Source organism: Kogia breviceps, chromosome 9, assembly GCF_026419965.1.
Source record: "Kogia breviceps isolate mKogBre1 chromosome 9, mKogBre1 haplotype 1, whole genome shotgun sequence".
Classification (NCBI taxonomy): Eukaryota; Metazoa; Chordata; class Mammalia; order Artiodactyla; family Physeteridae; genus Kogia; species Kogia breviceps.
Window position 1 is genome coordinate 58,998,729 of NC_081318.1, and position 26,900 is coordinate 59,025,628.

Below are 26,900 nucleotides of genomic sequence, written 5' to 3' on the forward strand. Positions count from 1 at the left end.
TTCCAGTTGCCATATTTATTCTTTGTTTTATTTTATTCAAATAGTTTAGTTTTTCAGCTAAGAAAAATTAGTATTGCCATGCCTGTGCATCCCAAGGAAACCCCACAAAGAAGTGGCCACTTTCTCATTACCCCGCTGAGGATATGCCTTGAGAATTAAGCACAGACAAAACTTGGATTTTAGTTAGTCTTTACTATAACTCCAACTCTTTAATAGTAAACAAAGATGTAAGTACAAAATATCAAAACATGTTACCTGTCAGTAGTTCTGAGTCACAGTGGTCACACTGGTGGAGCTGAGGTCACTTACATTTTAAGGAAATATAATCTACCCTGTTTCAGTGGAATTCATGCTCTGGCAGTTGGAAAGCAGGCTTATTTTATGCAAAGTGTATTCACTTTACCGAAAGCAGCTTTCTTCTCTCACCTTGGCAATTTTAAAAACTGTTCACTTTCCTTTTACGTTAAAAGTGCTATGTGAACTGAAGGGGGGCTTTCATTAATGAAATAAATTTACTATACATGCCATACATTTCTGGGTCAACGTTGCTGGTTAAAGTCCCCCAGATTTAGCAATTCATAGAAAATTGTTAAGAGAAGCTAGCATGCCTGCATAGCAAAAGGACCATTTAAAGTTGACAATACAGGGCTCTGTGGTATAAAGTGCCTATAAGCAGCTTCCTATCATACACCGAGGCCACAGAACTTCCCTGGAGAACAGACCCGTTGTTGGCATACACTGTAGTCACTGTAGGCTTCTCAGATAGAATATTCTGGATGCGGAGAACCTATTCAGGAGATACAAAGGATTAATATAGAACCACCATCCACCCATGTCACTCAGTCACCAATAATCTTCCACAAAGACACAATGATTAGGAGGACATGCTGTTGAAAATAGCAGTTACCAATTTTTTTAATGTTTAAATTACTTTGTTAAACCTTCCAAGAAAGTACTTTCTTAAACCATCTAGTTATTGCATGCCAACACAGGATTGAGTGTTATTATAGTAATTGAGCATTAACAGAAATACTTCCACACTAATGTGCCTACTTTCTCACTACTTTAGCACGAACAAAAGTAGTGACATATGGAGAGCTGACAATAAGCCAGGTATTTAAAACATTGCCAGTATACCACACAAGGAGGGCACATGTCTTTATAAAAAGGTCTTTTGACTAGTTTCCACCGTAATTTAATACATCAAAAGTTTACCTTTCTAAAAGTATTTGAACAATGTGAAATTCTGCCAATTATTGGCTTAAAGCAATTACAAAACCAACCACTACATAAGTTTATTGTATTATTAGTTTAAAAGGACTTGAATAATTAAGGTTGAAAAACTAAAAAATATAAACACCTCTGATGAGGGAGGATTGTTCGGGTCATAAACGAAGAGCTTCTGGCCATTAGGATGACAGCCTACCAAGATGTCCCCCGAGGAAGGATCAATAGATAAATTATCCACCAGTGTATCCAACTTGAGTACCTTCCAAATGAAAAAATGTCAATATCTAAATGCCATGAGAAATTTGATTAAATAATTTAGGGCTAAATTTTCTTGCTCCTATGCATATGGGGAAATTTCACCCATCTCCTGCTTCCACCGTTTCACACCAATATTGCTTAAAATAAATTTAATACACTGGTTTAGAGTCCCTTTTCATTTTTCCTAAAATTAAGAAAGTTGGGGCAATAATCAATCTCTCTAAAAAATGAATCCCTTTCCCCTTAAAAGATGCACAGTGATCAGTTAGCTCAAGGAATTCATTCAAAGCAAAATAGGAAATTCTTAATCAATCTAAAATGTGTTGTCAAGCAGGAAGAAAATAATAATGGTGTGGAACCCAATTTCTACCTTCATTTATTATTGAAAGAACTGACAACTTGCATAAATCTTCATTTCAGAATTCATCTATTAGTCTTTTCAATTGTGAAAATTCTTATTGGAATTCATCAGGTGCCATCAGTACTTCATGGAATGGGCTCTAAATCTGATGCAAATATCCCTCCCAACACACCGCTGCATGTAATCAGTCAGTTCTTGTGATTGTGGGAAACAAGAGACTTGGCCAGTTACAGAGAGGAAGCGGTGAAAAACCCAGAATAGCAACACTGGCTATTCTGTTCTAAGTGAGGAATTGTTATAGAATAACTATGTAATTTCAAGATTAATGTCTGCTTTAGATATAGAAAGAAATATTTTACCTTCAATTGAGTTAAATTCATATTAGGGTGTTTTTCCAAAACATGAATTTCATGAGCCAATATATCAGCAACATAGATGTACCTTTGCAGGAAGGACATACTGGTTAGAGCCCCAGGCTAATATAAAGCTTCATTAACACAGTATGACGAATAAGTCTTAATAACCTGCCAAGAAGTTAATCAATGATGGGCCCTCAAGGAATGCTTGATAAAGGTCAATTTTTATTTAAAAAGTAAGCTTTCAAAATCAATTCAGTGTTACTACAACAATCATGGAATTGTTAAATTATTTTTCAAAAAGTTTGTAAGGAAAAATAATATAGGACATCATTTAAAATATAAAGTCTGTGATATTTGCCACTGAAAGGACAGTAAAACAAATATTTGGTTTCAGAAAAAAACCTTTTACATTCTACAATATAATTTGATATTTCAAGGGATCACTTACATGTAGAAACATATGGTATAAAACAGAACACATTTTATTAGAATATTAATACTTATTAATATTTAACAAATATTTATTAACATATAGAGAAATGTAAGAGTTAGAAATAAGTATCTATTCAGAACAATCTGTCTATATCTAAGGAGGGTGAATTAATGGACTACTTCACGGTAATTTTTCTCATTGAATTGTCTGTTCCATGGCAACTGTTCTATTGAGCAATTATAGTGTGTAAAGCCATGAACTCAGTATTGTGACAGATAGAAACATGAAGAAGACACAGCCTTTTCTCCTGAAAAGTTTGTAGTGTGTTGGGGTGATCAGATGGTTTAGACACATTAAACAAATAATACAGCATGATTGGTACTATAAGACATATTTCAGGTCTAGAGACTGAAGAAATCTTTAACTCCTAAAAAAACAGAAGGGCTTACAAAGGAAGGGGCATCTGCAGTGGACATGGAAAGAGAGACTGGATTTGAGGATATGAGGACAAAGCATCTTTTAGGCAAAAGAAAACATGTGAACAAAGGCACAGGGGCAAGAAAGAGAGAGGCAGTTTTGCAAAAGAATGAGTTCTTGTCTAAAGCATAGTAAGTGTGGAAACAGTAGAAGAGGGAGGTTGGAACTAGTTTATTAAAGAGAGTCCAACCCATTAGCCTGCCTTGATTTGATAAGCAACTGGGGTCCACTGAATTTCTGGAACAACAGAGTGGCATGATAACAAATGGTCAGTTCTGTTCAACAATTACTAAGCATGTGCTTTGTGACTGGCTGTGCTCAGTATGAGGATTCAAAGATGAAGCAGACTGAGGTCCCTCTTTGGGAGATCTTGAAAGGGCAGTGGAATATAAAAGACAAAGTTGGCAACAGTGCGAAAAATGGAAGTGGACTGAAAACAAGTGGGAAGAAAGTGTAACACTCCAGCCAGATAGGGTGAGAACCTGAACCAAGCAGGTGTCAATGGGAAGGAAGAAGGAGTGAGGATAAGGGACGGAAGCACAGATAGAACCAGTGTGACTTGCTCAATGGCTGAATAGGAATGGTGAGAGAGATGGAGTTAAAGCTGGATGCCCTACTGTTATTATTTTTAGCTTGGGTGACTGGAAAGTTTGACTCTCATAACTGAAAGATGAGAGTTGAGGAGAAAAACAGATTTGGTGGGAGAGGTTGGATTGGGTCAGTTATAGACAATTTAAATTGAAAGAAGAAATTGTCATGAAAATAGACATTTAGTTGTCACAGAATGCCAGATTTATTTCATGTTATATTTGTAGTAGTTTAAATTGTTCAGTGTGCTAAGGTAGTAAAAGGGAAAGTTAATAGAGACTTTAATATCCTTCCTATAGGTTACAGTTAGACATATAAAAATAGTGAGATAATTTAGGAGGGGCAATTTGGCAGTATCTATTAAAGCTAACATTTAAAAGGAGCACGCTTTAAGTGAGTAGTTCTATTTTAAGGGGTTTGTTCTACAGAAACACTTGCACAAATGTGCAAAGAGGAGGCGCTCATAGCCCCACATTTAGCCAGTGCCCAGTGGGCATCTGAACCTAGGTCTATATGACTCCAAAATCTAAAGATTTAACCACTGTGCTGTATGTAATTCTCCCTTGGGGGGTTTTTCCTTAAAAATATTTGGATACGTTTCAGTGGTAAATGAGAAATAAAAAATGGTTTTCGGGCTTCCCTGGTGGCGCAGTGGTTGAGAATCCGCCTGCCGATGCAGGAGACACGGGTTCGTGCCCTGCTCCGGGAAGATCCCACATGCCGCGGAGCAACTAAGCCCGTGAGCCATGGCCACTAGGCCTGCGCGTCCGGAGCCTGCGCTCCGCAACGGGAGAGGCCACAACAGTGAGAGGCCCGCATACCGAAAAAAAAAAAAAAAAAAAAAAAAAAAAATTTAAAAATGGTTTTCATACAGCAAAAAAACCCCCTACATATCCATTTATAGAGAATTGGTTAAATTAGTTTACAATCATCCTGAAAATAGAATAATATGCAGCCAATAAAACGATGATATATTTATTTAAAAGGAAAACACCTACCTAATACTTTAATATGTATATACAAATATGAACCCATTTTATAAAAATTTACATTTATAAAATTAAATTCTACAATGATATATACCAAATTTATATACTATATATAAATATATATTTATATATTACATGTAAATATATAGTACATATATGTATATATTTTATATAAAACATTATCTATTTAATAATATATTACATATAATATATGTATTCTATATTATAGTATTATAGTAATATTTGTAAATATTATATATATTTATCATAGACCAAAAATATCAAGTAAGCTATTTCTACATTGAAAAAAAAAAAGCAAGGTAAAGAATTTGGCCCAGCACCATGACTGAGAAGAAATGAAAATACTTCTATAAGAGACCATACTTTTTATCAGGTGAAATATTGATCCCATTTGCTGAATCAAATCCTTCTGCTACCACTTTAACTTCATTTGGACTGTAGTAAATGACATTTGTCCAGTGTAAGTTCAAATATGTTTCCAAATACTTTAAGAAAGGATCAGAGAAATAGTGGTCATTGGTAGCATAGAAATGTGCTGGTCCAACAGCTATGATATCATTCACACTGGAAGAGAAAAATAACATGTGAGAGAAAATAAAAAGCCAGTTGGTCTCAGTATTAAAGATTAAGTCTCCAGAAGGTTTACATGATATGTGCTTTAAATTTTTGGTGAGACGTTTCCCAGGAAAAGCTCAGCTAAAATCACATGGCTATAGTCATATGTAATCTACTATAATATCATTTGCTGGAGAACAATTTTTTATGGTACCAGGTAATTTGAAGACAGGTCATTTAGCAATTATGGCAGGTTATTATAAAAGGAAAAAGAACTTGGTGCCAACAGAGTGTGTTTTTTGACAGCAAGAAATGAAGGGTTTAACAACAATATGAAAAGACACAGCTGTCCAAGGGAGAGAGCTCGGTGGAGCCTCATTGGCTGGTGAGCTGATTGCGCTGTCAATAACATTTACGTAGCTTCCATTTTCTCAGTTGCTGGATTTTCCTGAGTTCCTTTGCTTAGTTATTAGTCAAACTAAGGTTGACTGTTCAATTTCTACCTGACTCACAAAGCCGACCTGCTGAGAATGAACAGGCGCTCAATAAACACTTGCGGAGAGATGAATGATGAAATTGCCATAGTGAAATGCTTCAGGTGAGAGATTTATATGCTAAAAACAATTACATTTTTAAAACCAGTTAGGTAAGGGTGTTATTAAATTTAAATTCCAATTACCCTATGCAAAAATGTCTGAAAGAGCAGCTTTCTCCTTTGTTAAAGGAAAAACAGAGCTACAGGGAAAGTGGGTCCCCACGCTGAAATAGCGCCCTAATGCAAAGGCTGCCTGGATGGTACTTATGCTCCAGTTTATTATGAAGTGGATTTTTGGAAGAATGGTTGGCAGTTACACACTTAAGCCCTAGATAGGGAAGTAACAGAAATTAAAAATATTCATCAAGTTCAAACTTAAAAGATGCAGCTGAGCCGGAGAGGGGCACATAATTCTTTTTTAGATCAACCAGCTCTATGTTCTTGAAATAGCAATGACCCACTTCCAATTCTGCAGGGCCATTGGTCCACAGCTACCTTGTGAAAGCAGTTCTTGTTAGTCCCATACTAAGCATACAAACTCCATATAAAGCAGACTACTCTTCCTTGGCAGGACAGGTATTATTACTATTTGGATGATGAGTCATCTGAAATGGGAGGTGACAGAAGGAAAAATGGTGAGGTTTGTCTTCTACTCTCAAGATGTCCCTGAAGAGCAAATCCCCAGTAGTCCAGCATTTCCTTATTTCTCAAGGGACCCCACACAGAACACTGATATCGACTTTCCCTGCTCTGCAAGGAAACTATGTATACACACATACACATATAAATACATGTATTTGTTTATGTGTATATATGTGTGTGTGTGTGTGTGTGTGTGTGTATTTCAGCTCTTAGAAAAGGTGAAAGGGAGTTCACCTCTGTGCTTTGTGACCACCTAGAGGGGTGGGATAGGGAGGGTGGGAGGGAGGGTGACACAAGAGGGAAGAGATATAGGAACATATGTATATGTATAACTGATTCACTTTGTTGTAAAGGAGAAACTAACACACTATTGTAAAACAGTTATACTCAAATAAAGATGTTATTTTTAAAAAATAATTAATTAATTAATTAATTCAAAAAAAAAAAGAAAAGGTGAAAGGACCATCATAGGGAATATTTGAAAATGCTACAGATAAATCAGAGAATGAACAAAAGGACTAATTACCTTGGAAGAAGCTCATGTTTGATTGTTTTTAGATGCAAAAGAGAATTTTCTTCCTCTTCAAATTTAAAAATTTCTACTGTATTCTTGAATTCTGGGTGGTTTACAACAAAGAGATAAACTGTGTCATCTAAAGAATTGAAAGAACAGAGTTAATTTACAAGACATAGGACCTCTGGGCAGACACTGACATTTAAATACCACGAGCAAGGAAAGGTTGAATGTATAAGCTGTTAGACGACCTAACAGATCATTCTTCTTCCCTGTCTTTCCCATCACTGTCTGTCTGGTGTTATTTCTGATCATTGGTCCCCTGACCTTTAAGAAAGAGTGTTTCCCACTCCATATACAGAATTCATGAATAATCTGTTAATAGTTTAATTCACAAATATAGCTCTTTTTCAATGTAATGATAATAGATATTTGAAAAGGTTATGAAATCTAAACATTCTTTCAGGTGTTAACCGTTAGAAATTTCTAAATATAGTATATAACTTACTGTCAGCTGAAGAGGCAAATGATGGACTTATTTGTATGAAGAATACAGAAGTAATTCATGAGTTAATTGTTCTCTTACTACAGATATGATCCAAATCTATTTTCCACAGTCATTTGCAAACCATGGTAAGTTTTTTTAATGTTGGTAGCTCATCAGCTCTTACCACTGTCTATGAAAGTGCTGATACCATGTGGATTAAATGAAGCCAAATTAAATCCACGGCTGATTCTTAATTCCAGTGCCCTTGGGTTTTCTTCTTTTAGATCCATCATTAGTATTCCTCCAGGCTTATCTGGTGCAAAACTGTGGAGGCCTGGACATTTTAGACCCTTTTTAAAACAGAGGAAAAAGTTAAATATAAAGGCTTAAGTATTTTTAAGGACTAAAGTGGCAACTATAAATAAATGATAGAGACTTTGGCTAAAGGTGGTGGCATAAACTTGCAAACACAAAGAGAGCAGAGAGGAAACAATATAAAAAATAATAATTGGAAGCTGGGAGGCTGAAAGCTGAACAATAACTGATATTTCTGAGTTGAGGCAGAAGACTAAGGGTTTAGTCTCTTCAAAGGGTAACCAGAGGTTGGTGGACTGGGAGATAACACAGAGTTGAGGGCGGAGATAAGCCACTATCTGACACACATTCATTCTCTCCCCATTGTAACATGAGGTGGGACTTTGTCTCATTTGTTCACTGCTAGACCCCAAGGCCTGGATCAGTGCTTGGCATGTAGCCAGTCTGTCCTTTTTCTACTGATTCCAAATGTTGCTTTTATCATGTACTAGATCCCTGTTTACATATTGGTCTGTTTGGACTCATGCCTAAATCCTGTGCTTTTTAATTACTATAGCTTTATTTATAAAATACAATATGTATATATATATATGGCAAGTCCTCACATCCCACACCACATTGCTTTACCTTTCCAAAATCGTCTTAAATATTTCTGCTCATTTATTTTTCTGTATAAATTTCAGAAATTAAGTTGCTATTCAAATGGAACCTTATTATTACTGGTAGTAGTAGTAGTATTACATTTTCTATTTGTTTTTTCCTAGTTCATGGGAAAGCCATTGAGTTTTATATGTTCATTTTGAATACAACCATATCACTCAACTCTCCTATTAGGTCTAAGAGTCTGTTAGCTAAATCTCTTGGACTGTTTAAAAAACAGGTAATCACACTATCTGAAAATAATGGCAGTTTTGTCTTTTTTTCTACCTCGTATTTCTTTTTCTTGTTTTCTTGGGTTATTAAGAACTCTAGTAGATTACTGATGGTTACAGTATTTTAGGGCATATTCTTCCTTTTCTAAACATTAATGAGAAGGCAGTTAATGTTGCACCACTAAGAATGGTATTTGCTGTAGGTTTCTGGAAGGTTTCCTTCTACTTCTAGTTTTTTTGGAGCTTTTAATCAGGAATGAGAGTTGAATTTTATTTAATGCTTTTTCAGCACTCAGTAAAATAATCGAGGTCTTTTCTCTTTTAAATCTTTCAAGTCATACTTTATGCAAATTTAAAAGAGTACCAAAAAAATCTCACTTTATGCACAAATTGTATTTAATAGAAATTTTCTCCAATTAAAAAAAATCTATCAAAATTACCCAACTTCAAGGCCCAACAAGTAGAAAAAACTGCAATTATGCTATTGCTACATGGCAGTGCCAATTCAGTGGTTAATAATCTCTATTCTTTATTAATGTCCCATAAATGATAGGGTTTCAATGCTCAGGAAGCTCTACCAGGGATGTAATAACTCTCCATAGCTATGTAATACTCCCTATCTTTTAATACTCTCTATCATTTTAACCTGTTTTTTCTCTTTTTCAAATTTTATTTTATTTCCACCTGAGGTAAAATATACATAACAGAGAATTCACCATTTTCACTATTTTTAAGTGTACAGTTTAGTAGTGTTAAGTACATTCACACTGTCATTTAAATCTTTTTTCTATTCTATGTCATCTAATTCCTCATTAAGTGTGATGTTAGTTTTGAGATGCCCCTCAAGCCTGTAACTTTGAAATAGGATGGGCTAATTGGCTACAATGCTTGGAAGAATAAACAAATGCCATGATGTAGGAGTTATTCATTTAGAAAGGAGTGCATTCTGGGAAATATTAGAGACAATGCTGAGTAAATTAAAAAACATCAGTAAAATGAGATTGTTTCTAAATTTGAAAAAAAGAAAAGAAAAGTCACATAACCAAGGAAGGATAAGAGAAAAATAAGCAGAAGAAATTCTGTTGACTTGGCTACAAGATCACTGTGACTATATTAAGCCTCTCAGCTAAAATGGCTGTAGATTTATTGTGCTTGGAGACCTCACCCCTCCTAATTCAGATTTATTCCTGTGGGGAGAAAATCTTGAAATAGGTGACTTCTGGATTACGCAAATCTCTGAAAACAGCTTCTTTACAAAAAAGCAACTGCCTTCTACTCTAATCTGCGTATTTGCATTTTAGTTATGAATAATGCTGACTACGTGCAAGCATGTGCTTCTACACAAACCCAGAGTCCTCCTAGAAATGTCATTTTACTCATTGTGTGTAGGTAATTAACTAAAACTTTTAAAGCCATAGTTTTAAAATTTAATATTGGGCTGGCCAAAAAGTTCGCTCGGGTTTTCCGTAAGATGCTATGAAAAACCCGAACAAATGTTTTGGCCAACCCATATAAATATCAATGTTTCTGCCGAAGTCTACAGTATTTCTTTTCTCCCTCTGTGGTAAAAAGCCAGCCACTCACAGCCTTTCATATAAAAACCATCAGGAACCTGAAGAGTGTTCTAACCCTCATTCTCATCTCAGCTGAGTTCTCTCACCTTCCTCATAAGTCTGACAACTATTTTATTAGTGTTGTGACTCTTCTGAAGCATCTCCAAGTTTTTCACATCTTTCCTGAGTCTCAGTGCCTGAAAATAATGGCTGCTGAGAGGGGACAGAATAACTACAGGCTGCCTTCAAAGTTGGATACTTCTTTCACAAGAAAAACTGAATCCATGAAAATGCCAAGGTCCCTCACCTTGGCCCACGCCAGGGAGGAGAAAGAGGTGGTCAGAACTTCCTCCTTGGCCCACATATACAATTTTCTAATTAGAATGCATATTGGTGTAGCCTAGCATCACTCAGGCCAATCAATTTTAAAGTCTTTGTAATGTATACCTGAAAAGGTGGTTATTTTTCAGCTTATAAAAATTAAGGCAAAAGTGAAGGGTATAAACAAGCTCAGTCAATGACATTCCACTTACGTTAGGCTATTAGGGAAAAAGAAAGAAAGCAAAAGCACTGGCCTTTGTCTAGGAAAGTTGGTATATTGTTTGAAAATAAATAATAACAGCAAGAATACTAGTTTCAAATTGAATATATAATGGAAAGGTAGATGCTGTATATAAAATAGCATAATGTAGTATCAAATATCCACAATAATGCCCCAAATATTCTTTTTAATAACAAACTTTTAGAACACAGATTGCATTGGAATATTTTAGTGCAAGGCAGTTGGAACGTAAAGAGTAATAAATCACTTGGCAAAGACTTTTTCATCCCTACATTCAGAGAACCTGGAGGAAAATTTCCAAGATCCTGTTTGACCTGTCTTTTTTTTTTTTAAATGAGGAACTTTAAAAACAAGTTACTGCTCTGAAGGCCTCATCAAACTCCCTTGTACCTCCTCCACTGAGACTGGGCAAGGAAGATACTCACCACACTAAAGAAAGCCAGACCATTGGGAAGTATGTCAATATCTTCAGAGCCGGCTTCTGTTAAGTTCAAGAAATAAATGTCATGTTCAAATTCTGTGACTTGTTAGGTAGAGCTTTGTTTACTTTATCAGTATCTGTATCTTTCGGAATGGTTCCGATTTTTTCTTCCAAGGAACCACTCTCTTTAATAAACGTCAGTCTAAATCCTTCCCTGCAGTGAACTTCTGACTTAAAATGTTAGAGATTTTATGTCTACTCAAATCAAAGTCAAGTAATCACCACATTTCCAGCTATAATACCGAAAAAGTTGACATCTGTACACTCTTATGATAAACATCCAGATGTCTGTACAAAAGTAATTGACATCAGGGGAATATTACTTTCAGAATGAAGGGCTCATCTTCATTTAACCATGCAAATATTCTTGTCCCTTTCTTGGCTCACTCAATCGGAAGCAAACACAGACATTTCTCTCATTAACAGAGATAAAACACCTGGGATTGTATAGTCCCTCTTTAAAAAACAATGCCTGCTTGTTCTCATAAACAAAGAAAGCTTTCTGTTTAATCTTTAAATTTAGGCTTAAATTACAGAAAAAAAACTAGCAAAAGAAGATTAATGAAAAATACCATGCACCTAAGCCAGGTGAAACTTCTAACAGTGTCTCTGAAACAGGCTACAATTACTATTGATTGTTTATCGATTGTCTGCAGTACACTCCACACAGCACAGCAAATAATTAGACATAAGACCTTGCCAGTGGTCTCACTGTGTAAATTCCACAGACAGATAATAGACCCAAACACAAGAAAAGAGGAATAAAAATGGCTTAGATTAAGCCAAATCATGACACATTCTTTGAGTCCACAAAATCCAACCTTCCGCTTTAAGCCCTCTCCAAAGGATTTCTCCACGATTATTTCTAGGTTGTCAAAAACAAACAGTATCTATCCAGCTATATGGATTTTGATTCCTGAGTTTGCATTTGGCTGGCTGCCTCCAGTGTTGCTGGCTCCATCATAGAGGAGAAAAGCAAAAAAAAAAAAAAAAAAAAAAAGCCAAAAACTTCACTTCATAAAGATGACCTATATGCTTGCTTCTCAGAAAGAAGAGAGATATAAGTTTAAGCACTGTATGCTTGAGTTCTTAACCTGCGGTCTGTGGACCCCTAAGTAACCACATATGGGTTTCAAAGAGTTTATGAACACTCTGAAATTCTATGCAATGCAAAATGTCTTGTGTATGCACAGGTAAGACATTTTCTGTGAAAAATGTTCTTGGCTTTCAGCAGATTAAAAAACAGGGTCTGTGATACCTCCCAAAAGTTAAAAACCTCTAGATTCTAGTGCCATGGTGTTTCTCAACTAATAAAGAGCAAGGACCAAGGAACACTTCACCATGTATACATACACAAACACACGAACACACACACACACCTGCACACAGAATTCTAGTCCAAGTTCTGCTTTCTAGATCCATTGAGTAGGAGCTCAGTTAATGAATATTTGTTGTTCCTGAAAAATCATTTAAGACAATTTAATTTCAACGTGTGCATGCTTACACACATAGACAAAGAAAAGATATGTAGAAAAAAACTAACAATTTTTTTGGGTGGTGGGATTATAAGTGATTTTCATTTTCTTCTTTATACTTTTTTGTTTTAAAAATTTCTACAAATAATCATATTCTTTTAATGAACAAGAAAAGAACAATGGTTTTTGTTGTTGTTTTTTTTTTTTCCAGTACTCGGGCCTCTCACTGTTGTGGCCTCTCCCGTTGTGGAGCACAGGCTCCGGATGCACAGGCTCAGCAGCCATGGCTCACGGGCCCAGCCGCTCCGCGGCATGTGGGATCTTCCTGGACTGGGGCACGAACCTGTGTCCCCTGCATCGGCAGGCGGACTCTCAACCACTGCACCACCAGGAAGCCCAAGAACAATGTTTTTTAAAAGATATATTCATGTCAACCACATTGCTGCTTCTTTCTGTTTAATCCTGTTGCCTAATTCCAAGGAAAATAATTCATATCTGTAGCTTTCTTTAGAATATTTTCCAGATCTACTCCCTGATCTTTATTTCTATAGCCATTATGACAGTAGGCTTTTATAATCTCATAACACCTAATTTTTTCTCCTCTAATTCAATAATAGAAATAGTAGTAGTGTGAGTAGTAACAGTAATAACTACTAACATATATTAAGTGTTTACCAAGTACCAGGCTCCTTATAAGTACTTTACATATGTTAATTCATATAGTTTTCATAACTCTAAGAAGCAATATTATTATCTCTTATTTTAGACTAGAGAATATGGAGCCATTGAAAGGTTAAGTAAATTGTTCAAGGTCACAAACTGGGAAGCTGGGATTCAAGTCTTTTGTTCTGACTTAAAACTGCATAGAAAAAATACAACCTAGCATTTAATGACATTTCTCTGTCAGAACCATCCCCTGGTTCCTCTCTGAAGACACTTTACTTTGTAAATCCAACTGTGGTCAATTACATATGTTGGCTTTTCCCTAAAATGTTTGCTTCCATGCCTTTCACCAAGATCTTCATCAATTCATATCCCGTACTTTTTTTTCAAACACTCTTTCTCTGGAAAGTCTTCTAACTTAGCATATCTGATTTTGATCCCTTCTTATTCCTTTAGCAATTATCTATCTGTGTCAGAGATGGCCAACTGCTCCCCAGTATCCATACTCCCCTTCCTTCTTTTCAGCTACAGGTACATGGCAACATAGCTACAGACATTTTCTACCCCTTCCTGCTGATAGAGGTGGCCATTTATCTGAGTTCAGGTTATGGGACATGAGAGTACAAGGTAAACTACTTGCAACTACTGGGTAAAATAAAGTTAAAATATCCATGTAAATTTTCTTTCTACCCCTTCCTGCTGGGAAATGGCAACAACTGGAGTTCTAGTCTTGTACCAAGATGGAAGCAATATGTTGAAGATAGCTGTGTTGCTTCATCAGCCTTTGTCCCAGAATGACCACATGGAGTAGAGTTATCTAATCACCCTAGGTCATTTGCTTATCTTTGGACTGTCACATAAAAAAGAATCAATTTCTCTCTTCTCTAAGTTACTTATTGTAACTTTATAACAGCAAATCAGCTGTTGCCATACCCAACAGAGTATCCAAAATGTAATGTAGCCTATTATTTTCTACTTTTTTGGTACATTAATCAGATGTGTGTATTAATCAATCTGGGAGAAAATACTGTATTGGGAAAAAAATTGCAAAAGTTTTTTAACCTCTCTGAGCCTTAGGTCCTTATCTGCTATAAAAAGAAAAAATATATCTATATCTCACATAGTGGGTTTTTCTGTTTTCCTTTTCATAGGTAGATTGTAAAGTACTTGATGACAAGGGCTACAGACTTTAATGCTTTTTTAAAAAAAATCTCTCAAGCAGCAGTTATTATAAAGATCTTGACTGCCAAGTGTATAAAATCATTTATTAACTCAAGAGAAATAATCCATTCAAAATTTTGTTTTAGTCCAGGACTCTGAATGCCAGCATTTTCAAAGACATTTTAAAATGTTTTAAACTTTTAAGCCTCAAACAGAGTTAAACAGCTCTTTAATTATAATTTTTATTATTTAGATGTTGATATTATACCAAATGTTAGCTTCTGTCTGTTAGATACACTGGAAAGGAATGCAAAAAATAGAATAAATAGTGAGCGTACTTTCTGACCCCCTGAAGGCACACATCCTGTATGATATGTGGTAGTGATTATTACTTATTAAAACAGAAAGACATGAGATGATATGATATGTATAAGGCATCTAAGAATTGCAAAGAGTTCATTTCTAGTCATGGTGAATGTAGCCTTATTGTGTGTGTGTGTGTGTGTGTGTGTTTGTGTGTGTGTTTGTCTTGATGGGGACTGGGGGGACAGGGGATGTAGTCTTACTCCTGGAGGGATTAGTTGGCCTCAACTGCATGGCTGCTACTGTTTCCAAAGTGGAAACTAAAAAAGAGAACCCCTCTATTCCTGCTGCCTACCAAGAGACATTGCTTTTGCCTATGGGAAAGTATGCCCTGTTATTCCTTTGTAGTCAAAGACCACTGAATGAGCAACTGTTGTTAAAAACATATAACCACAAGCTATTATTAACCATTATGCATCACTGACATAGCATTCAACGAATGTTCATATAGTGTATGCTAACCACAGAGCAAAAGCAAAGAAGGGGGGAGGAAAAAGCACAGTTCTAATTAGATCTAAAAATGTATCCCAAAGATGCTTCTAATCACTCATCGTCTTCGCTCTGTTGCCTTTTGAAGTGCCTCAGAGGCATTAAACACTTCACAAGAAGGGCCATAGGTGACATATTTCCTCATTCTTCCCAATTCCAGACAGCAGCTCACACACATCACAACATAAAGGTCACAAACACAGACAGATGCCTGTTCAGAATACAAATGTTGTTGGACTTGTTTTTCTCTGAGGAGCCCTCCATTCCAGTGAGTTGTAGCAGCAATACACTTGGCAGTTTGTCCAGTAATGTGTCTGTCTGTGCCCTGTTGTCTACTCTGAGACTTGAATTCGCAGAAGGTGGGCTTCACAGGGCCAAGGGCTGTTTAATAATTTGACATTTATTAACTCAGTAGCAAAAGTAACCTCCGAGGTCACTGACTCAACCTCCCAACCTGTACAATGTCCCTCCCAGACGCCATCTGGCTTTTGCTTAGTGACCAGTTCCAAGGGGGCTCTTCGTGATTGCGGCCAGAAGGCAGGATGCAGTTGCTGGGTTTTCTGGGACTCCAGACAACCTTAATTCTAGGATGGTCTGCATTATCCAGCACAGACCTTTTCAATCTGGACAATCTGGTATTTGACACTGAGTTTGTATCCTCCTGCTAAGTGTTTGGGCAATAAACAAAGAGGGGAAACCCCAGGAGAAAGAAGTCAAGGAGTCTTGTGAAGGGAGATAGGACAGGAAAAAGTACAAAAGTAGCAATGAGAAAAGGGGACAAGAGCACAGAGGAAAAAGATTGTGTACAGGAGGAGCAGTGAGCAGAAAGAAGCTCTGAAGTAGAAAAGGCTTCTCTGAAAACAAATAGTTTCCATGAAATGGAAGCCTTCTTTGTGTGTTCCAGAAAAGGCTCACTACTTTGTTTTTGATAAAAGAGCATTATGAATCCTGTCTGGAGTGAATGTGGTTATAAACATGGGGTACTGAGTTTATTAGTGTTGCCAACGCGAGAGCAATTTAGCAAAGACTATCAAAACTTTAAACATGTGTGCTAACTGAACAATAATACCTCTATTAAAGATTTATCCTTCAGATAAACAAATGCAAGAACTATATGTACAATGAAGTTCACTGACTTGCTTGTAGTTGCAAAAAACTATAACCACTCAAATGTGCATTAAGGAACGGGGTAAATAATCATGGTACGTGCAAATATTAAAAAGAATGAGGTAGATCTACATGTGCTGATGTGGAAATCTGTTCACACTGTGTTGAGAATAAAGCAAGTTACAGAATATAATCTTATACTAAGATTCCATTTGATATAAATGTATATGCATATATTTGTTTGCATTTGCACTGTAAATACCAGAAAGGATAAAACAGAAACTCTAGGGGCTTCCCTGGTGGCGCAGTGGTTGAGAATCCGCCTGCCGATACAGGAGACACGGGTTCGTGCCCTGGTCCGGGAAGATCCCACATGCCGCGGAGCAACTAAGCCCGTGAGCCATGGCCGCTAGGCCTGCGCGTCCGGAGCCTGTGCTCCGCAACGGGAGGGGCCACAACAGTGAGAGGCCCGCATACCGTGCAAAAAAAAAAAAAAAAATAGAAACTCTATCTCTGAGGTTATTTTTGTGGGAGGTGGAGACTTTTATTTATTTATTTATATTTTATTGAAGTATAGTTGATTTACAATGTTGTTTTAGTTTCAGGTGTACAGCATAGTGATTCAGTTACATATATGTTCTTTTCCAGATTCTTTTCCATTATAAGTTATTACAAAATATTGACTGTAGTTCCCTGTGCTATACAGTAGGACCTTGTTGTTTATTTTTTTAATTTAATTAAATTAATTAATTTATTTTTGCCTGTATTGGGTCTTCATTGCTGCGCACGGGCTTTCTCTAGTTGTGGGGAGCAGGGGCTACTCTTCATTGCGGTGTGCAGGCTTCTCATTGTCGTGGCTTCTCTTATTGCGGAGCACGGGCTCTAGATGTGCGGGCTTCAGTAGCTGTGGCTCACAGGTCTAGAGCACAGGCTCAATTGTTGTGACACATGGGCTTAGTTGTTCCGCGACATGTAGAATCTTCCTGGACCAGGGCTCTAACCCATGTCCCCTGCATTGGCAGGTGTATTCTTAACCACTGCGCTACCAGGGAAGTCCCTATCTATTTTATATATAGTAGTGTGTATATGTTAATCCCAAACTCCTAATTTATCCCTCCCCCGCTTTCCCCTTTGGTAACCATAAGTTTGTTTTCTATATCTGTAGGTCTATTTCTGTTTTGTACATAAGTTCACGCATATAATTTTTTTAGATTCCACATATAAGTGATATCATATGATATTTGTCTTTGTCTGGCTTACTTCACTTAGTATGATAATCTCTAGGTCCATCCATGTTGCTGTAAATGGCATTATTTCATTCTTTTTCATGGCTTAGTATTATTTGTGGGGGTAGAGATTTTGTTGGGAGATTTTTATTTTCTATTTTATAACTTCTCTTCCTTCTGACTTTTCACCAGCTGACTCCTGGGCTAATGGTACACAGAATTCAGTGGCCACACATAATCCAGACTTGACAAAAATACAGACTTGACAAAATACAGACTTGACAAAACGAGTTCAGCAAAGTCACTAAACAAGCAAGAAGTCTAAAACAAACATAGGATTGTACAAATAATTAATAAATCACAGTGAGAGTAAGAGAGAAGAAGAAATACAGGGTGCGTGAGATCAAAAGAGACTGACTGAAAAGGTTTTTGCTGATCTAATGTGACTTTTCCTCTGATAAACAGTAATTATGTGCCAAAATACTGTTAATGAGTTTTCTAGTGTTGTGGGCCAAGGAATGTAAGCTGTGTAACAAGCATTTTCTCAGACTTACCGATTCCTTTAATCAGGTGGCAGTTTGGAAGGTCTACAGATTCTACTTCTCGGGAAGCTTTAAGTCGATTCCTGTTAAAAAAAAAAATCTATCTGTTTACATATTCCCTGCTTTGTAGCAGAAAGGGTTTAAAGAGGCTTACAGCAATACATAAAACACAGCATAAATCTAAAGCAGATAAAAGAGAAAATAGAAAACAAGGGTAGGAACATAAAATAGCACCAGAAATGAAATTACAATAAAAATGCATATCACAAAGTTCTATATGTGGACGTGGGTCGTAAAAGGAAGCCAATAATTCAACAAATACAACTTGGAATGCAAGTTCCTACGCAAATGTAAACACGGCACCAGGTCCCATTTCTCATAGCTCCTGTGTTGTGGGAAGAGCTTCAGATGTAGAACCAGAAGCCCTGTCTTCCTTCTGAGGACCCAGAGGAGCTATAAAATGCCCAGACCCTCTGCAAAATGACACAGTGACTGAAAGCAGGCCAAGAGAAAATGGCATTGTTCAGAGCCTGGCTCACAGAAGACACCTCATAAATAGTTATTAAGAAACAAGTGGAGAAAGTCCCATCCCCATGACTGTTTATTGGGGTGAGAAGGCTGGAGAGCACCAACTACTCTAGACAAACTACTTGCTGTTCTAATTTCATAAAAACGGAAGTGAAGAAATAATGAGAAAATGTTGAATTCTAATAATGCATCTTCCCTCCTTCTTCCCACCTTGGAGTACAGGGCCACCAAGCAAGGTGGGCAAACACATCTGGGCTCTATTGTTTGAAGGCTTTCCCTATTCTCACTGTCTCACCTTCTCTTTCTGTTCTCCACATCCACAAAGAATGACAAGTGTGCCTGCAGAGTAGTTTACATGTTTCAAAGTGGTTCACACGTACCACACATTTAAGAGACAACATGACAGTTTGCCAGTTGTCTCTCTCCTATTCATATCCTTGCCATCTTCGGACTTCTAGACACAGAATATGGGGAAGGCTACTGGTTTCTTGGAGAAATGGAAGAAGCCAAGGCCTGGACAACCCAGAATTACCAACAGGTGGTGGCAACTATATATTTTGGCAATTCATATATATATATCCATATATATATGAAAGTTTCCAATTAAATTGTTAATCAGTATGTATTTAGAACCGTATAACTCAAATACTGTTAAACTTCTTGAAACAACATAGCAATAAAGCAATAAAATAAAAATAAATGAATAAAATAAAGATATAAAATATATTAATGTAATAGAAAAAAATAAAGAAAATAACATAAAAATTTTAAATAAAGCAGTAAAAAAAAAAATACAAAGAAATCTCAAGTCTACGGGTCCCAGCAGTGATTTAAAGGGGAAAACAAGTACATTTAGCCTAACATAAGTAGTAGCAGTAATACTAGTGAGGAGGATGCTGCAGATAATCATGGGTGGTAAAAGGAAATCAATACTAAGAAGGGCCAACATGTATTGAGCCTACCACTGTTCTATGTGATTTACCTGAATGAATTCATTTAATTCTTAAAACAACCCGAAGAAGTAGGTACCATTATCCCTATTTTAGAGATGAGGAAAATGACTTCCCTGAAGTTCAGCACCCAGCCAGGAAGTTCCACCCAGAGGCTCTAATCTGCTGTTGTATTTTTCTCAGAAAGGGGTGAAGAGACCACATTTCTGTCATAGCAGCAAGACTGCATGACCTTCGGCAGGTCAGTTCATCTCTGCAGGCCTTAGTCTTCTTTATGTATAAAAATAAGGATGAGACTAAATGACCTCCAAGGTTTATTGACATGTGTGATTCCAGAAACAGATGTAAATTTAAGTCAGTACATCACAGCTGAAGTTTCATCAAGTTTCTGTATCATGTGTTGGTTTGGGTGTCAATTTTATACAACTTACTTTTATGCCCATTTGACTAAACAAAGATGGGGTAATGTTAATTACCATCTACCATTCTCAAAAAATTCTATGGATAAAATAAAATCCCTATGTGTTTGGACACTTTGGTGTGGGGTATTTTTCAGAGTCAACTTAGGTTTGCATCCATGACTGATGATTACACTTTGTTAACAGGGTGATCTTCATCAGCTAGTTTAGTTGTACAATATCATCTCTAGATAGGCAGACTGCCCACTATTAAAACTGAAGAGTAACACAAGGACTGTTACTAGTTAATCAAGTCATTTTTTCTTGTGTTTCCTTTATGATTAAAGAGAGAGGATTTTTGCTTCCATCCTTTGTGGCCCATCAAGACTTTCAAAGACTTTCAGTAGAAAACTGCTAGGCTTTTTACCTGGCAGAACTATCAGTTCCCTACTCATTAGTGGACTTCTGTACTCCAGAGTGGCAGACCCTATTAGCTAACAAACATAAAGCCATTCACACCCCTTTCTTCCTTGCTCTTTTCCACTGCAGAAGCAGGCAAGCCAAATATCTGCTTCCAGCCCCCTTTGTACTTTAGGGGTAATCATATGACCCATCCTTTTGGGAAAGATAAATTTATTACTGGTATAAAAGGCAGACACAAGAAGAGAGCTAAGTGGCAACACTCCTCCCTTCTTCATGATTTGACCATATATGTGGTACTTGGGACTACAGCAATCATTCAGCATTCTTAACACAAGTGTGAGGACACAAAGCCAACAGTGGAGGATCAAAGAACAAAAATATCAGAACCTAGTTCCTTGATGTGATCACTGACTCAGTGGACAAGCTCTAGGATGAATGACTCACAGAGTTTGTATCATGTGAGAAAAGCAAGCTTCAATATGTATAAGCTACCATTAATTTGATGTATGCTACTTGCAGCTGAAAGCACTCCTAAATGATAACAGATTTAAGAAGTTTGGAGAATATACAAGAGAAAGCTATACAAACTCTTTGGACTAGCAGATCAATAAGCCTACATATATTAATGCCAAAAACATAAATAAATAAGTGGTACAAACACAAATAAGTCATATTTTTGCAGCAGCCTATTTGCTCCCTAACACTTTATGCCCACGGCATGCTTACGAACGTACTAGATCAGAGATGGTGTGGCAGTTGCCACTCTGTTGTCATGCAGACATTGCTAATCAATTACAGCACTCTTTCTCTTTAACTCAGAGCCAGCTTAGACACAATGTTCCAGGCCACCACTAAGAGTCTATTAAAATGGACACTCTAGATGAAAGCTATTTGCTTTCTTTGTTCTAGGTTCCTTTTGTTTTTCTCACTTTCCTTTTCCTTTTCATTAGAATTTGGTTATTTTCCTTTTAGTTATGAGTATATGATAGGTATAACACAGGAAAGAATGCATACTGCCTTCCTTCAACTGAGCCAGAAATCATTCCTCCAATGACCCCCATCAGAAACATATACATCATGATTCTTAATCTGGGGTCCAGTGACCCTCACAGAGTCCATGGGTAAAATTCAGGGGTTTCTGAATTCTGATGGGGGGAAAAAACACATCTTTAAACCTCTGACTGAAACAGTATTTCTTTTGATGATGAGTGTAGGCAACAAACCACTGAGCTTTCTACTAGCAGTACCTGTGACTCTGTCACTAACAGATATTACAGACATTGTTTCATCACATTTTAGTTGTTGTAGAGATCTCAAAATACCATTTACACTCATCTCTGCTTCACAGTATCTGCTGTTAGGTATTCAACTACTTCTAGATCTACTTAAGGCTTTAATAAAGAAGGCCATGTTATTATATCCTACATTAGGTCTTTTTTTTTTTGCGGTACACGGGCGTCTCACTGCTGTGGCCTCTCCCGTTCCGGAAGCGCAGGCTCAGCGGCCATGGCTCACGGGCCCAGCCGCTCCGCGGCATGTGGGATCTTCCGAGACCGGGGCATGAACCCATGTCCCCCTGCGTTGGCAGGTGGACTCGCAACCACTGCACCACCAGGGAAGCCCAGCATTAGATCTTTTAAATAGTTTGACAATAGAATTTAAGTATTTAATTTAGTATTAACTTAGATAGTATTTCAGCTTGGTTTGTAAACCTATGTATTTTATTTTATGCATTTAGAAACATGATGCTTGCTGAGGAGTTGAGGCTTCACCAGACTACCAAAGGGAGCTACGGCACAAAAAAATCTAAGAACCCCTGCTCCAACGTCATTGTCACCATAGGTAACTTTATTGAGCACTTACTACATGTCTGACATTGTTCTAGCACTTTACAAGAATGAACTCATTTATTTTTTACAGCCCCTATATGGAGCATATAGTACTATTATCCCCATCCTACAGATTAGGACACTGAGGCACAGAAAGGTGAAATAAAAGCCAAGGTCTCATGAAAATAGTGGAGAATTCAGGCGACCTGGCTACAAAGCATGAACCCTTAACCAACAGTTATTACCATGAAATGAATCTCTATTTCCTTCACTCAGGAAAAGGCATTACCCATTCAAAGTGGAATGGGTCATGGGCGGTTACTGATTATCTTGCCTCATCGTGTGGTAACAGTAAGGATGCACCAGTTTGGTGTGCCAATATGCTTTGAGCAAACTGGGAACACAGTGTTACTACCAGGTTTGTTCCATATCTCACTGCCTTTGAATTTACAAACCACTGATGGGGCTTTATCTTTTACGTACAGACTTAAATTCAGACAAACAGGGCTTTATCTTTCACAAACAGACTTGTAAACCCCTTGGAATTCACCCCTTGGTCCCCTGTAAAGCTCTTACTTAATTAAGAATTTGTGCTTAGGCTTTTAAAGCTGGGGAAAGTTTGCTCCAATGGCAGAGAAGAGAGGAGGCCATGGTGAAGCTGGGACAAACTATATTTGGAAACAGAAGACCTGGCTTAGAGCACAGGTTTAGCACTAACTTCTGAACTAACTAGTCAGCCTCTCCAAGCTTCAGTTAATATTATGTATAATATAGGAAGGAAGACTGGAAGAAGGCAGGAAGGTAAAAGGGCTTTCTTTCCAAATGTCAGTAAATGTATGTTTTAGTTTAATATAATGAACTGCTGACATTTTCAGCACAAAGACCAGCACACAGTAGTCACACAATAAATAAGGAGGATGGTGGTTGAAAAAAAGTCTGCCCCTTCAGAAGTGTTCAAAAGCTGACTGGATAGCTTCTTGGTGGAGCTGTCATAAAAAGTGTCAAGCAACAAGCAAAAAGTTCAGATGCTTGTATTTGGAGTTTCTGCTCAGGCATAGGTCTCTGATATACTCAAGTCTCCTGATTCATTCAAGGGTGTGTGCTTTGCAACAGGGAGCACTGGCCTGGGGACATGTGTGTATTTCTACTTTTTCCTTTATTGCTCCACGAGGGAGGAGTGGAAAAGTTGGGTATGACATGCTATCCTCCCCTGGGAACCTTAGCCAGTCATAGTTCAGAAGGAAAGAGACAACCTTGATTCCATTTATCCATGCAGGACATACTTACACTAAAAAATCATTCACTGTTTATCTGAAATCCAAGTTGAAATTTAAGTGGGCATCCTGGGGGAGAGAAATAACCTGAGTGCCAAAGTGCCATCTCTAAAAATAGAATAATGAAATAGAAGGCAGCAGATGAGAGGAAGAAACAAACCAAAAACCTGTTTTTGAAGAGCCTTTCTTTATGTGGAGGTGGGAACATGCTGCTTTTCAAAATACTCTAAGGGTCTGAAAGGAGAAATAGTATGCATTTAAGCACTCCACCAAACTTTGTCAATAGCAGACACTTGATATCCTGCACTCATAGGGTTGCCAGATAAAATGCAAGATGCCCAGTTAAATTTGAATTTCAGGTAAATAATGAATACTGTTTTAGTCTAATTACATCCCAAATATTGCATGGGATATGCATATACTAAAAAATGATTTGTTGTTTATCTGACATACAAATTTAACTGGGTGTCCTGCATTTTTATTTGCTAGATCTAGCCACCCATCATTCACCCCAGCATTCTCACATCAGCCACTATAAGGCTTCAACTGTCCAATGAGGTTACAACGCTATGAAGTCACTGCTCAGTGAAGTTTATTATAGTCAAGTCTTTATAAAGAAAAGATGCATTCAAATTTAAATGATCTATCAGGTGCGTTCTATGTAAATAAGCTTTATTTACTTTTTCTTAGGTTCGCATCTACATTTATCATTTAAAGGGACTTGAATTTAAAACCTTAAGATTAGTAAGAAGAAAAAATTGACTGCTAATTGAGAAAACTTCAACTTATGGAAACACTGGTGGTTTGAACTTTAGGGATAATTTAATGAGCTTGAGAACTTTCGTGGTCCTACCTTTGAAACCAAGAGCTGGACAGATCATACAAAATCACCCGACTCAATGACGTTTTGCAGAGCAGGATGGTCATTTATATAACATGAAAATTAAGCTCAACATGTCCATTTCTTACCAGTAAATGTTCCTCCTCCAACTCTGATGCTTCCTGTTGCAAAGACACTGTTCCTCCTCCTGGCATCCCTTTATGAGCAGATGAAGCTGCAGCTAAGACAGCAGAGCTGGAAACTCTAGTATCACCTTGGCCTTACCCCTCATCCCTGGGGTTCCAGAGTTTGGGCCAAACTACTGCAAGACTTTAACTAGTTTCCCCAGGTCTATTTGCTCTCTATTCTGGTACTTGTCAACTCTAACTGCATGTTAGAATTTTCAGGAGAATTTTTTAAAATAAAAATACTCATATCTGGGCCCCACCCAGAGCAACAGAATTGGAACTGCTGGGGGTGCAGCCCAGACAGAAGGCCTCCAGGAGATCCTAAGGCTCAGCCAGGACTGAGAACCACTGCTCTACTCCAGTCCAGCCTCCCAGGTCATCTCTATACAGCCCAACTGGTTATGCTTTAGATGGTTTAAACAAGTTCCTGTTTAAAAAAATAAAACACATACAACAAACATTGATAGTTCCCCTTGGCCTATCTATGCAGGCCCCAATTTTTCAACGTAGATTTAACCATCTCAGAACCCTACTCCTACTGTTCTCATCCCTTAACTTTATGCTCCGCTCAAATCTAAACTTCCCCCACCATTCCCTTTCTTCACGCTGCACTCTCCATCTGGGACTGCCTCCTTCATCCCCACTTGTGTTTCTTTCACCCATCCCTCAAGGCTAGTGTCAGATGTCTCTTCCTCCTGAACTCCACCTTCAGGAGTTGTAACTTCTCCCCCTTAAGCCAACAGGGGTTGGTTTGTACCTGTCCTGAACATCCTAATTTATCTATTTGTTTTATTTCTCTCCTTCCCTTTAATAGGGTAAACTCTTTAAAGGTAAGAACGGTGCCTTACTCTATTACAGGAGGCTAAGAGTGCACAGCGTACAGAGAAGGTGCTCAGCATTTCTGGAATTCTTTCGCGTGAGGCTTAACATAATTTGAGTTGATCATTTAGAGACTATGACGTATGATCACCCACGTTTTTTCCTTATAACTAAAACATGAGATGGACTAGGCGTGTCCTGTTTGGCATTCTGGCTTCAGTGTTCCCAGGCGAAGAGATAAATAAGGAAATGATGTAAGAACAGTAGCTGAATATCTCAAGTATCTTTGATCAACCGTGCCAAGATTAGACAGCAGAGGAAGAGTTTCTCAAACTCTGCAGGGGAGAGATGGAGAACAACTTTATTAAAGACGGAGGCTGGTTTGGGCAACGAAGAGAAGCAGCACCAATGACCTGAAATAAATCTTTATAATTAAAAGTTTCAGTGCATGAGTAATAGTTTTGTTTTCAAGTTAAAGCACTAGGTTCGCCCCTGGGTAAATCGCAAAGCACTCGCTTGTCAACTTAGGTTAAGAAAGAACTGGGTGCGCAGCAAAGGCTTACAAACTCGCTATGAAGTCTCGCGATTCAGCCCAAACTGTGCCGGGTTTTGCTGGCGGCTGGGGGTTGGGGTGGAGGAGCTCCGCCGGCCGAGGAGCAGAGCGATGCAGAGGTTCTCCGCGGCCGCCGGCTTCGGGGTTCTCGCTAGCGCGCAGCTCCGGCCACCCCGAGCCTGGGGACCCGAGAGGACCCCACCTACCTGAGCGCCAGGAGCCTCTCGCCCAGGAGCGCCAGCGCTATCCCCAGCAAGCTCAGAGCCAGCAACCGCCCCATGGCGCGGAAGCCGCGCCGCCTCGCTCGGCAGGGCCCGGGAGTACTGTGGGCGGCGCCCGCGGTCCGGCTCTTGCGCGCGGGCCGCGCTCCGCCCCGAGGCCGACGAGCCCGGTTCCTGCTCACAGGCCGCGGCGGCTCCGCCCTCGGCGCGGCCCTTGGCCTTTGCCACCGCAAACATGCCTTTTGAGACACCTTCCCGACAGTGGGAACCGTCCTCTCCCGCCCTTGGTTAGGCCAAGGGGGTGACACTTTGAATTCCTTCACCTCCCTTCACTAACAGACAACCCCACGGGAATCTCAAGCAGGCTGCAGTCCTTTCTCAGTTGTCGATTAATCTTCAAAGACATCCCTTCCGTCCTAGTCCGGTAAGAAACTTCTGGAGGACAGTTTTAAAGATTTTTTTTTTTTTTTTTAATTACAGGAAAAGATACTGGGCCATGTCTTGTAAATACGTCATGTTGGAATCACTACTTTTTATAACAGAATGTAGATGGGAGAAAGGAAACATTCTATTAAGTAATGCTTCATCTAGACTAGAGACCTCAAAACCTGGACACTATTTTATTTTATTATTATTTTT

General features: G+C 38.1%; 1 protein-coding gene across 4 annotated transcripts; it reads right to left on the reverse strand.

Moving 5' to 3' along the window:
* Positions 1 to 26,653, reverse strand: PON2 (paraoxonase 2). 4 transcript variants are annotated; one of them, XM_067042536.1, is made up of 10 exons: positions 25,517 to 25,817; positions 24,630 to 24,697; positions 18,271 to 18,341; positions 11,177 to 11,232; positions 7,634 to 7,799; positions 6,975 to 7,101; positions 5,080 to 5,280; positions 2,209 to 2,290; positions 1,361 to 1,489; positions 1 to 787 (listed from the first exon to the last, which is right to left on the reverse strand). In XM_067042536.1, the coding sequence occupies exons 1-10, from the start codon at positions 25,565 to 25,567 to the stop codon at positions 629 to 631; spliced, it is 1,110 nt and encodes a 369-aa protein (XP_066898637.1). In that variant the 5' UTR covers positions 25,568 to 25,817; the 3' UTR covers positions 1 to 628. The 4 variants fall into 4 exon arrangements, with proteins under 4 accessions (XP_066898637.1, XP_058929781.1, XP_058929782.1 ...); XM_059073798.2 differs by having other exon boundaries at positions 24,630 to 24,721; XM_059073799.2 differs by lacking the exons at positions 24,630 to 24,697; positions 25,517 to 25,817 and adding an exon at positions 26,247 to 26,653.
* Positions 26,654 to 26,900: the final 247 nt, after the last annotated feature.